Below are 13542 nucleotides of genomic sequence, written 5' to 3'. Positions count from 1 at the left end.
TAAATTCATTTAATTTTCACAATTTTACATAAAATATGTATTATATTTTTTAAAATATTGTAAACTGTTAAATAGTATTTTTTGTTTATTATCATAAGAATATTTTTAAATTAAAAATATTAAATAAAATTAAATTTATTTATATTTTTAATAAAAAATTAAAATTATTTTCACCCATAACTATTAACTACCATCCCCTCGGATATGGTCTTTTACCCCATTAGAGTTTCTAAAAATTCCCAAAATTCTCGTCGCTGTGCTTTTCGTATGTAGCTTGAGCAATTGCATTGTCAAGATTCTGTACATCGAAGAGGAAGTGGTTGCAGCGTTGAATCGCATACCCTGTTATGGTGTGGAGCATCAAATATCACTTGTTCCTAACACAAACTTCTTGAGGTGCTTCAGATTGAAGAATTGAAACCTGTAAGTGTGTAAATGGTGCCTAATTTTCTCATTGCAAAATTAATTGCATCATCATTAACACGCTACAAGATCACCCATTTCCTATTGGGTTCACATTCTCTGCTGCAACACAAACACAAAGCTTCACTTTTTCTCTTCAATTCATTCACTTCTGGTGCAATCCACCCCAAAGGTGACACCTTTACAGTGTCTTACTTGGTCAACTCATGTGGGGTGTCCCCAACACTGGCCAAGGAACTCTCCAAAAGGGTCAATTTGAAAACCCCAGATGGCCCAAATGCTGTTATTGATCTTCTCAGCAACTATGGGTTCTCCAAAACCCAGATTGCAAAACTTGTGGAAAAGCATCCCTTGGTGCTTGTTGCGAAGGCAGAAAATACCCTTTTGCCTAAACTCGAGTTCTTGAGATCTATTGGGGTTTCCAATACTGATCTTCCTAAGATTCTGCTTCGAAACCATGTTATATTGATGTGCAGCTTGGAAAATTTCCTCATCCCACGTTATGAGATCCTCCGGGGTATAGTTCAGGATGATCAGAAAGTTGTTAGAATTTTGAAAAGTGCTGCATATAATATTACATATTCTGACGTGTTGAAAACCATGGTTCCAAACATTAATGTTTTGAGGCAATCCGGTGTGCCTCAAGCTTCTATCTCTCTCTTGGTGGTCCATTATCCTTGTGCTGCGTATGTGAAGCATTTCAAATTCGTGGAAGCTGTCGAGACAGTTAAGGAAATTGGGTTTAGTCCTTTGAAAACTAACTTTGTCCTGGGTGTCCAAGTGCTTTTAACTATGAGAAAAACAGTGTGGAAGTCAAGACTTGAGCTTTATGAGAGGTGGGGTTGGAACGATGTAATGTTTCATGAAGCATTTAGAATGTTTCCCAATTTTGTGAAGTTGTCAAATGCTATGTTTACTAGAAAAATGAGTTTCTTAGTGAAGGATATGGGTTTGTCATCAGAAGATATTGCTAAATATCCTCCAGTTCTAGCCTACAGCTTGGAGAAGAGGATCATCCCTAGATTCTCTGTAATTAAAATCTTGAAATCAAAAAGTCTGCTCAAGAATAGTTTTCACTTCAGTTCCTTTATGAATGTAACTGAGCAATTTTTTTTGGAGAAATTTGTCATCAACTTTCAGAAAGATTTGCCTGTTTTAGCAAATGTCTACAAAGGTTTGATAGATTCTCAGAAGGTAATGTAGCTTGCAGGCAATTGTTCAAACTTATAATTTTCAATTTCAATGCTAAATTAAACATTTATTTTGTCTGCTTTTGCTTTCTGTGTTAATGTTTTGAGTTTTGTTTTTCTTGGGTAGAGGGATTTTTGGAAAGATTTATAGCATATTGATTTTATAATCAAGTATATAGTTCACTTATTGGTGATTTTCAGTTTCAATCTCTTGCTTTATTCATTTATAGATATAGCACAAGTACAACACATTAAAAGAAGAGTGCCTATACTTTGTAGGCCAGGGGTAATTCTGACAAATTTTATCTTAATTTTTGCCATTCTGTTTTAAATCTGTATATCTACTATGGGAAACATTTGGCTTTGGTTTGTTCTGTCATCACATAGATATACTATACTATTTTGCCATTCATTTAAATAAAAGTGAAATCTGATTGGCATGTCAACACTAAAAACTACAATAAACTATATTGAATCTCAGAGGAAGTCCCCTGTTATTTAAATGGAATCAAGCTGCATTTAGTTGTGGTATCATTGTCATTCTTTAACAAATGAATTCTATTAAGATGTTTTACTCTTACAAGCTATGATGTAGTCCCTTCAACTGAAAAGTGTCACTATATCTTAGAATAGATAGGCAATTTAACTTGTAGAAGTAGGGAATTAGCTTTATTAGGAAGTGAGGGTATAAAAGTAGGCACTCTATTTGTTATCTTTTGCGAATCTAGCATTGGCTGTGTTGTAATAAAGGGGAAACCCTTTGATGGAGAATTCTCTTCAGAGGATCTGTTTTTGTAATACAATAAGGACAAAATTTAAATGAAGTTTTTTATGTGCTTTTGTTGTCGTTTTCCAATAGCAATTGTAGCTTTGTCTTGAAAACTGTTGATTTTAAATGCAGACCTTTATTTCATAGGTCACTGAGGTTAAACTTCAATTTTAATAGGAGAACAATGCCTAACACATCTAAACAATTGTACTTAAGTTTTGTCCTACCATAACATTATGAAAACATTATTTTCCCCTTCCTTTCTTTGTTTTCCTCATCTTTCTCTGAAAACTCCGAATTTGGCCCTAGTTTCCAAACAAACAAGTTTTTATTACTTCGAAAGTGACTAGAAAGTGGGGGTTGGTCAATTTCACAAATATTGTTTGTAATCAAAGTCTATTAAAGCATAAATGTTTCTCTAATTAAGATATGTAGGAATTATATATATATATATATATATATATATATATATATATATATAATATGATGCAAAAATAGAAAAATAACCAACACATATATTAAAACCAACAATATAACAATCTAAAATTTATGGCAGTCATCATAAAAAGACATAAATTCCTAACCAACAAAAGGATTAAATAGCCATCAAAACAAAGAAACAATGTAAAAAAATAGCAAAACACGAAGGGAGAAGATGCAGAATTGCACGTAGAGGGAGAAGGAGTGGAGCAGAATCACATGCGGAGGGAGAAGGAGAGAATCGTGCGCAGAGGGAGAAGAAGTAGAGCATAATCGCGTGCAGAGGGAGAAGAAGCGGAGCAAAATCGTGTGCGCGGTGGTGGTCGCGTTGAAGGCGGGCGGCAAAGGTAGAACTCGTCGGAGGAGGCACGCTGTTGATGTTGCACAGAGGAGACAATGTTTCAGAACTTTAGGGTTAGGGTTTCGCTGCGAACCTATTCAAGAAAATGGAAAAAATGGAATGACCAAACCCAAAAAAAAAACCTGGGCCCAAACCTGAAAAAATGGAAGAAAAAAAACCCAAAACAGGCGCCATGACTACCATGACCACTGTAAATCGTCATGGCGTTACCGCCATATGCAAAATGGCCATAATGGCTGCCGCCATACCACTATAGCGTTGTTATGGCGCTGCCATAACCGCCATTTGACAACACTGTCCTAAATAGAGGACTTATTTAAAGAAAGCCATAACTAACTAATTGTTACTAAAAACCTAACTAATAGGTCAAAGGATAAAATAGGTTTAATTCCTATTTGTACCCCTCTTCCTATAATACACTTTTAACATTCTATTTGTATCCTGTGCTTCCTGATGTCTAACCGTAGCATTGAGTCATTGACTATTATTATCTATGATTAGAAGTTTTGTTATCTCTCATTGTATGAGGCCCTTTCCAGTGAGCTAAAAGCTATATTTGATGGGGAGGGTGGTGCAACTTTATTTCCTTAAAAATTTCAGAACTGCATTTCATGTCATGGGACTGATGTTAAACCCGAACCCATAGGGAGATGTTGACCAAATAAGGCCAACATCTTTGTGTATGTTAAATGCAAGGTAATCGTGAATCTTGACACTAATATTAGCTCTATGCTAATGACTTTGGCTCTATGCTGATGCTAATGTTTTCCACTGGATCTTTATTTGGAACTAATACTACTTTCATTATCATTTTTAATTTTTCCTTGTAATTTTTGTACCTATGAGGACCATTGTTGTTTAGCCTTAGTCTCGCTGTTGGGCTCATTAGTCATGTTTACAAAAGGGGAACTAACTGGATGGTTAAGTGGCAGTAAAAGAGTGGGGAGGGTTATGCGAGGATCATGCAGTGGGACCCAAAGGGGGATAGAGAAAATGGTTATATAATTATATATGGAGGAAGGGTGACCAAATGAAGAGGGAATTGTTATGAGATGTTCGGGTGGTGATTTTGAGGATAAGCTGGCCCTTCTCATCAACTGGGTGTTGCTTTCTTGTTTACTTGCTTAGTTGCTACTCCATATTTTGTAAGTAGATTATCTCCCTCCTTAGTCTTTTTCACCTGATCAGACATAAATGTCAGTACTAGTTCAACTGTTTCTCTTATTTGATACCTTAGTTCCTAACGCTTCAATATTTAAATAGAAAGGGGAGGATCCGGGAAGGGGGATTGTGATTGATTGCTTATCAAATTTAACAAAAGAGTTACATTCTTTGATTCCTAAAATGCATTGATTAGCTATGAAGCACCGACTTTGGCATTAGCAAGACTAAAGTATAAAACATGAAACACTTGGAAATGATATATATATATATATATATATATATATATATATATATATATATATATACATAAAAATTATTAAATTGATCAACATTTGGTAATTAAGAGGTATCATTATTATCGAAAAGAAAATTCTACAATACTAAAACATTGTCGCTTAAAAAATATTAGCAATCAATTTGTTAAGATCATTAATATAGAGTCACAAAAGAATAATAAGAATCCTTATTGAAAAGATAAATGTAAAACTTAAAAAAGCAAAATAGGGAATTTATTTATGAAGATTATGTTTCTAATTTTAATGAGATTGGTAAAAAAAATGTGATCATACCTTTCTCTGGCCATTTAAGGTGTGTTTGAGTCATGTTGAGGCCTAGAAAAAAAAAATAGACATTGCAAAAATGTGTGACATGTATGTTTAGTTAGATTTATTTCATTCTATAACTTATGTTCTATATCAAATTTTAATGATCCAATTATTGAATTAAAAGTTTTGAATGCATAAATTAAGTCTAAATTTTTTTAAAAAAATTGAAAAATATTTGATACTTCATTTCATTAATTCAAATCAATATATAAATGTCACACACACACACACTTAAGGATAACATGATTGTGCTTGAAAAATGAATGAGAAGGTGAGATAGGTAGCATGATTGTGCTTATGGATAGAACGGCTCTAATGAAAAACAAAGCAAAGTTGAGAAAAGTCAAGTATGATCGTGCTTAATGGCTATAGGACTATGCTTGTCTCTGCTCTACTTAGCATGACCATGCCAAAGGTTAACATAGTCACACATGCTTAAGGGTAACATGATTGTGCTTGAAAAAGGAATAAGAAGGTGAGATAGGTATCATAATTGTGCTTATGGATATAACTACCCTAATAAAAAACAAAGTAATGTTGAAAAAAGTCCAGTATAACTATGTTTGGTGGTAGCACATAGCAAAGTGCTTAGTAGGTTGAAAAGTTAAAGCAAAGTGCTTAGCAAGTTGAAAAGTCCGAGTGAGAATGCTTAACCAATTAAGATGTGAATATAGTTGAAAGTTAAGTATGATAATTGAAATTGTTTGAAACACGTGATAATATGGCATATATTAGTGTGGATTTTGATGCTATAGAGGTCCCCTAGTGGTCAATTGATCTAGATCTTTGGGGTCAACTTAGTTTGGGAATTCCCATCACACTCTATGATGAGTATGAGTGGATCTAGCACGATTATGTGACCCTAACATGCCCTAGTGGATCTTCCCATCGGTGAAAGTGTTTGGTGGCAAGCACCTTTGGCCAAGTGGTCTATATTCACTAGCATGTGCTATTGGGCTATGATATGAGATTTCAATTGACAATTGTTTTTGAATAGTGTCATATGCATAATGCATTAGACCATGAGACATTGTACCCTACCAAGGTTATCGAATAACCGTTATAACAGTATGACAGTGCGATTTCGGGCCTCATTGCCATTCGCCATTTGAAAAATGGCATTCTGTGGCGCCGTCCACCATTTCCGCCGTGGCGGCCGCCATGGCCGTTTTGAGCCGTTCTGCTATGAAGGTGATGGCGGACGTAACAGTGTCTAGGCTAGTTTTGGGCTTCGACCTAGGCCCAATAAGCATGCCCTAATGGTTTTAGGGTTCATTAATAAGAAGGCACGACAGGCACCACCACTCGCCCAACTCATCTACCTTCTTCCACCCGTCTCCATTGACGTTCCTCCGCCATCGCCCACCACTCGCCGACCACCTCTCCGATCGACGACCTGAACCGCGATGGTCCACAACTCTAACGACCTGAACCACGACATGCGCGTGAACAAGAAGAAGGTTGTTCGAAACCTCCTTTGATCACCGTTCACCGTCGCCCACCACCCTTTGGTCACGTTTCTGGTCGGCGACCTGAATCGTGGTGGTCTAGCGCTCCAGCGAGCAACTCAGGCGAGCAACTCCAGCAACTTAAAACCTGAAAGTTTTTTTTTCCTCTGCAGTTTTAATCCTCCTTCTTCCTTTATTTTTTCCTACTCCTCTAAGTCATTTTTAATATTTAATGAGTTTGTTGCTGCATCTGCAACATCAATTTTTTTGAATCTTAATTCATCTACTAATTGTTTCAATTTAAATTTCTATTCTTTTATTATTGTTCTTATTTTTATTTTTAGGACAATGTCTAGCAATCCTCAAACTCAAAGTCAAACATCCTCAAATTCTGATAAAATGCTTCTTGTACTCTTGTTTTTCTATTTTTTTTGTTGTGTTTTAATCAATTATGTTATGAGACTTAATGAATTATGGTATTGTTGTTATGATATTTAAGTATTTAAGTTGATATTATGTTAGTTTTAATTTAGATTTGTTGCTTGTTATTTATTGTTTTGCTATTTTCTTTGTATATAATATATATAAATATTTTTATTATTTTTTTTTTTGTCCGCCATGATGTCTGCCATAGGCTGCCATGGCATCTGCCATAGAGTTATAAAGGATTTTTGGCCTCACTGCCATAGACCGTTATCCGCCATCGATAATCTTGTACCCTACATGTAATGTAAATTATTTTGATGTGTTTGGAATAAACTATCATTGTTATTATTATGTTTGTATTTTGACTGTCCAACCTATCTCATATTGGGAACACGAGTGAGATCCCTTTTCTTGTTTTCCTTGTTTCTATTTGGATTGAATGTGAATTTCATGTGAGGATCAACCGAATGTTGGGATTGGTAGGTTTAGACCTCCTAGGTTGTAGTTGGGTATCATACTATGATAGAATTTAATATAGAGGTTTGGAATAGTTTTACATGTTTGGTTGATTTATGTTTTTATATTATATATAGCTTAGTAGTTTATTTCATAAACTTTGAGTGAGTTTTTGGAATGCCAAGTGCATGTTTTAGTTAATTGTTATTAGTTTTATCATTACAGAGTTTAAGTTTTATTTAAAACATTTGACTAGAGTTTGAATGTGAATCATTTATCTTTGTGAAAAATATTTATAATTTATATTTAAAAATTTGTTATTGTATTTTTAAGTTAAATTATGTTTTTTTATTAATTAAAAAGTTATATAAGGGATAGAAGTTGTTATAGATTGACTTAGTCTTATTAAATTGCCAAGTTGGAACAAATTGATCCAATTATTTTTTGGGAAACCTTTCTTAAGAGTTTGACCCAACCCATTGAGTCATGTCATTTTTGACACTTCTAAAAGAATGACATGCAATATAATGATGTGATGCTTCTTTCATCACATTATCATTTAATGAATCTTTTCTAACAAAGACCAAAAATTCAAAATAAAAATATTATAGAAATTAAAATGATTTAATAAATTTTTAATTTAAAAATTAAATTATGTATATTATAGTGATTAAAAAGATATTTAAATTTTGAAAAAATAAATTAATTTGACACAAAAATATTTATAGAGGTTTATATTGTGAAAAAAAAAATAATTTGACATGAAAAGTCACGTGTTAATGTATCCTATGATGTAACGAGAAAAGTAAAATTCCTTAGAAAAATATTTTATGATTTTATTGATTAATTTAATACAATTTTAGAATTACCAAACTATCATGGTTCATGTATCTTAAATATAACAAATGATTAATATTTTGCGACCACTAAATTAATCACTTCATTTAAATATATTAATTTTAAAAAATTTATTCTTAACAATTAGATTGTGTAACACCCCAATTTTCATAAATTATATTAAGGTATTCTAGAAATTATTTTGATATTTTGTATAAATATTGTAGTCACCTAATTTCGTCAAGGGCATGCAAACAAAGAAATGAACTTCTATTATCAAAGAAAGGAGCTCCCAAAGCCTGGGAAAGCAACATGATATGACATCAGAGGGCTCAAAGCCCAATAAAGGTGATTTAGTAGCCTAAAACGGACTGTTTCAAACTACTAAAAAGGCTTATAAACCCTAGATTGAAACGGGCCGTTCCAACACATGTTATGAGTAAAATTTGAATCCAGAACGGGCCGTTCCACTTTGGGAGCGGGACGTTCCAGATTCACATTTTACCCATAACGGAATTGCCCAGAACGGTAAATAGCATACGTAGGCACTACCAAAAGCATTTTTTTTACACTTCTGACTTTGTTTTCTTCTACGCTCTCTGAAGACCAAGGAGAACTAAGAGAAGAAGACCAACAAGATTACTCTAGCTTCATTTTCTACTTATCAAAGTAAGGGGGAGTGAGAAATCTCGCTTGAGAGTGTGGGAATAATTGTTTGGGTAGCAGGATTGACCCTCAATCATTTGCCTGATAGGAACAAACACTTTATGGAAGTTTTCTATTTTTCTTTTTGAATATTTTGTTGCGTTCCTTGTGTGATGTTGAGTGTAAATATGTGTTTAATTTTGAGAATAAACAAGTTTTGATATGAATTAGAGTGATTTGTGGGTTCCTGAGAGAACCTTATGAGAAACAGACAAATTTTTAATGTTTTCTATTTTACTTTCTGAGTTTTCTGTTGTGTTTCCTGATGATTGAGCATTAATGTATATTTAATTTTGAGTTTGAATATGTTTTAATAGGAATTAAAGTGCTCTGTGGAGATTATGTGAATATGATGAGACAATGTGAAAAATGAATATAAGATATGAAATATGATGATATGTGACAATGAGACATGATATATGAGTAACTATGACAAGTAAAGTGATGAGTCCATGAAGTGTGAATGTGTGTGACATGCATCATGTGCATCTGTGTGAAGGGTACGATATGGAGTACACCGTTAGGGAAGGCCCTCCTTGTATAACAGCTTGGGGGAGTCCTAGGGGATAGTGCGGTTTGAATGTCTCGATTCTGCTTGTTTGTGAGCACGAGACGTAACTTGCGCAGCTTCGCTATCCCGACCAGATCTTAACAGTACATCCTTCTAGTTGAGAGTGTATGGGTAGCTCCCTACATGTACTCCTAGACTACCTTAGGTGTGTTGTTTAGGCAACACACCAGTGATATGTGATATGTGATTGACGCCACATGCATGCATTTATGAGTCGAGTCCATGACATCATTGCATGATAAATGAGTGTGCATGTGATATTGATTGTGTATGTGTATTGTTTACATGTGATTTGTGCTTGTGACTTGTATTATGTTTGTTGTGTGGGTGTGTGCTATCTAACCTTTATTTTTACACCTGAAACCGAGTGAGATGTTTTTCACTCCCCTATTTGCTCTATGTGTATTCTTATTATGTTGTAGGTGATCATTATCATGAGGATGTTGGTGATGAGACTTAGGCTTCAATTGAGAGTGCTCTAATAGGATATGTGACATCGGGACATAATTAGGACTAATTTAAGACTTTAGTTTCTTCCTTTGTTTGGAAAACCTTTAACTTTATTTCTCTAGTAATTTCTGTAAGTGAACTACGATTATGGATGTAAATGTGAATCCTTTACCTATTCGCTAATTGAGAAAATTTTTATTCATTTTAATTTTATCTTATAATTATTGTGTATATATTATGTCGGGATAGAGGGTGTCACAAATTGCTTGATTTGAAATAAGAGTTTTCTATTTTTTATTCTATATTCATTATTTCTACACAACCTTTTGCATTCAAATCTACCAATTTTTTTTTTGTTTCTTATCTATTTATTTATACTTTTTTCAATGTTTTCTATGTAAATTTTTTTCTTTTTTTTTTTGGTAATTTTTAATTTTTTTTCTTTACCAATTTCTAAATTGATGAATTATTTTGAATTGAAGGGTTATTTTGATTTATTGAAAATAAACCTTCAATTTGGAAATTGGTAAAAAAAAAGAGGTTTAAGTATATTTTAAATCTTTGCAAATATTGTTGTCTTATTTTAGTTCTTGCATTAATTTTTTTTTCTCATTTTTAAATCCTTAATATATATTTTATTGTTCACTTTCAATCCTTATCATTAACTATAGTTAGTTTAGTCCAAACCAAAATCATCAAAACCAAACCAATCCAAACTATAGTTAGTCTAGTGTTAAAATGATTAAAAAAATATAGAATATTGATTAAGATAATTAATATAACAAGTAATATTTTAAATTAAGGTAATTAAATTATTTTTAAACGCATAATTTAGTTAAGTAAATATATTTATTATTTTATATAAATAAGATATTTATACATAATTTAATTTACAATTACTTTTTATTTTTTAATATATTATGGGAAATAATTTTTTAAATATTATTCTTACATTTCAATCTACTAATTTACTTTTAACATTATACATTTTTTAAAAAATTTTAATTTATTTATACACATATTTTTTTTTAATATTTTACTTCTACCTTTACAATCAATCCAAATTAATAAATTGAAATTTTAAAATAGCATTAAAAGTGAGATAATAAAAATATGTTATGAATGCGTAAATAAATTAAATATTTTTTTAAGAAAATTAAAATATTATAGAAATTAACAAATTGAAAAGTAAGAATAAAATTAAATGTAATAAAATTTACTATTCATAATATATTAGACTAAAAATAAATTATAAAAAAAAACATATATAACTATTTTTTTTAACATGACATTAATAGGAGGTATTACTTTTGAAAATAGCGCCTAATCTTTGTTAAAGTTTGGGAATGCAAACAAGTAACTATTTTTTTTAATATAGTATTTTTATTTATAAAAAATAATAAATGCATTATTTAATTTAGTTATGCATGTAAAAATAATATAATTATCTTAATTTAAATTATTCTTTTTTATTGAACTAATTTAAATTATTAATTTTTATTATTTTAATTATCTTAATTAATATTTTATTACCAATTTTAGTACTACACTAACTATGATTATTTATAATGACTAAAAAAAACGCTACAAAAATGCTAGTGATATAAAAAAGACATAAAAAATTTACAATGACTAAATCAAGATAAAACAATATTTGTAGAAACTTAAAAAACATAGTTAAGTGAAAGAGAATTGAGAATTACAAAAATGCTAATATAAAAAAAAATAGAGTAACAAGCTATTTCAACTACATAACCTTCTTATCACTATAATAAAATGATTTTTTAAAACTCAATATTTTAATATTTCATTTATTACATGTTATTATTTGAAATTTAAAACTTACATGAATTATTATTTTAATTTATAATTAATATAAATGAATTAAAAAGGTGAATTAAGAACCTCTTACTACCATTCCCATCTGAGATGAACTTTTACTCACACGAGGAGTGTTACCCATTTTTAATTTATTATTCTTAATATCCTTTTTTTTATGGATTAAAATTTATTAAAATATATAAAATTAAAAAAGTCATTAAACAAAATACGAAAATTATTAAATTATATATTTCTTAACAAATAATAAATTTTAACTAAAAGAATGTAATATAAAGTGTATCAGAAAGTGTTTAGGGGTTTTTCTCTTTACACCATTAGCGTTTCAACTTTCAACGTTAAGACATTTTCCCATTTCCAAAATGATCGTTGGAAACTTTGTGCGTTTTGAAAGTAGCTTGAGCAATTGCATTGTGGCCTATTATAACATTTTGTCAAGATTCTTTGCAGCGAAGAGGAAGTGGTTGCAGCGTTGGATCGCATACCCTGCTTTGGTGTGGAACGTCAAATATCACTTGTTCCTAACACAAACTTCTCGAGGTACCTCAGATTGAAGCATCGAAACCTGTAAGTGAGTAAATGGTGCCTAATTTTCTCATTGCAAGATTAATTGCATCATCATTAACACGCTACAAGAGCACCCATTTCCTATTGGGTTCACATTCTCTGCTGCAACACAAACACAAAGCTTCACTTTTTCTCTTCAATTCATTCACTTCTGGTGCAGTCCAGAGTCCACCCCAAAGGTGACACCTTTACAGTGTCTTACCTCGTCAACTCATGTGGGGTGTCCCCAACAGTGGCTAAGGAACTCTCCAAAAGGGTCAATTTGAAAACCCCAGATGGCCCAAATGCTGTTCTTGATCTTCTCAGCAACTATGGGTTCTCCAAGACCCAGATTGCAAAACTTGTGGAAAAGCGTCCCTTGTTGCTTGTTGCAAAGGCACAAAATACCCTTTTGCCTAAACTCAAGTTCTTGAGATCTATTGGGGTTTCCATTACTGATCTTCCCAAGATTCTGCTTCGAAACCATGTTATATTGACGTGTAGCTTGGAAAATTTCCTCATTCCACGTTATGAGATCCTCCGGGGTATAGTTCAGGATGATCAGAAAGTTGTTAGAATTTTGAAAAGTGCTGCATATACTATTACATATTCTGACATGTTGAAAACCTTGGTTCCAAACATTAATGTTTTGAGGCAATCTAGAGTGCCTCAGGCTTCCATCTCTCTCTTGATGGTCTGTTTTCCTTGTACAGCACATATGAAGCATTCCAAATTTTTGGAAGCTCTCAAGACAGCAAGGGGAATTGGGTTTGATCCATTGAAAACAAATTTAATACATGCTCTCGGTGTGCTTTTAAATACTAACAAAACAATGAAGGATTCAAAGTTTAAGGTTTATGTTAACAATAAGGAAGGATGCACTGATTTAGAGGACAGACTGCCTCCTAAGAAAGGAACAAGAGGAAAATGAGAATACTTTTTCTGCTAATTCCATTCACAGTACAGGCCATATAAAGCAATAATTCTAGAAGGATTCCCCTAACACGTGGCACCATCAGGCCATACAACAATCACCAAATCTTAACTAACTTCTTCTAGAAATAAAGGGGAAAATACATAATGTAATAAAAGAGCTGCACTAATAGTGAATGAAGTCAGTCCAACCACTGGGCCTGTTGGTGACTCTTTTGGGCCTTGCATTGTCAACCGTAGCCTCACATGTAACAATACCATCCCCTTCGGCAACGACCTTGTCCTCAAGGTCATAGAAGGATTTGAGCTCCAACCAATTCTCCCATGATGTATCATCAG

The 13542-nt window shown here is 32.4% G+C and overlaps 2 protein-coding genes across 2 annotated transcripts; both read left to right on the top strand.

Annotated features, from left to right (window-relative positions):
• Nucleotides 1-3236, top strand: LOC109815381 (uncharacterized). The gene has a single exon (XM_020380092.3). It carries the CDS (start codon nucleotides 436-438, stop codon nucleotides 1624-1626), a length of 1191 nt encoding a protein of 396 aa, XP_020235681.2. The 5' UTR covers nucleotides 1-435; the 3' UTR covers nucleotides 1627-3236.
• Nucleotides 3237-12086: 8850 nt separating this feature from the next.
• On the top strand, nucleotides 12087-13201 carry LOC109815390 (uncharacterized). The gene is made up of 2 exons (XM_083069706.1): nucleotides 12087-12218; nucleotides 12452-13201. Exons 1-2 carry the CDS (start codon nucleotides 12087-12089, stop codon nucleotides 13199-13201), a joined length of 882 nt encoding a protein of 293 aa, XP_082925832.1.
• The last annotated feature ends 341 nt before the right edge of the window (nucleotides 13202-13542 follow it).

This window comes from Cajanus cajan, chromosome 2, assembly GCF_000230855.2.
Source record: "Cajanus cajan strain Asha chromosome 2, NIPB_CcT2T_4, whole genome shotgun sequence".
Taxonomy (NCBI): Eukaryota; Viridiplantae; Streptophyta; class Magnoliopsida; order Fabales; family Fabaceae; genus Cajanus; species Cajanus cajan.
This window is presented reverse-complemented; position numbering and strand designations above follow the sequence as displayed.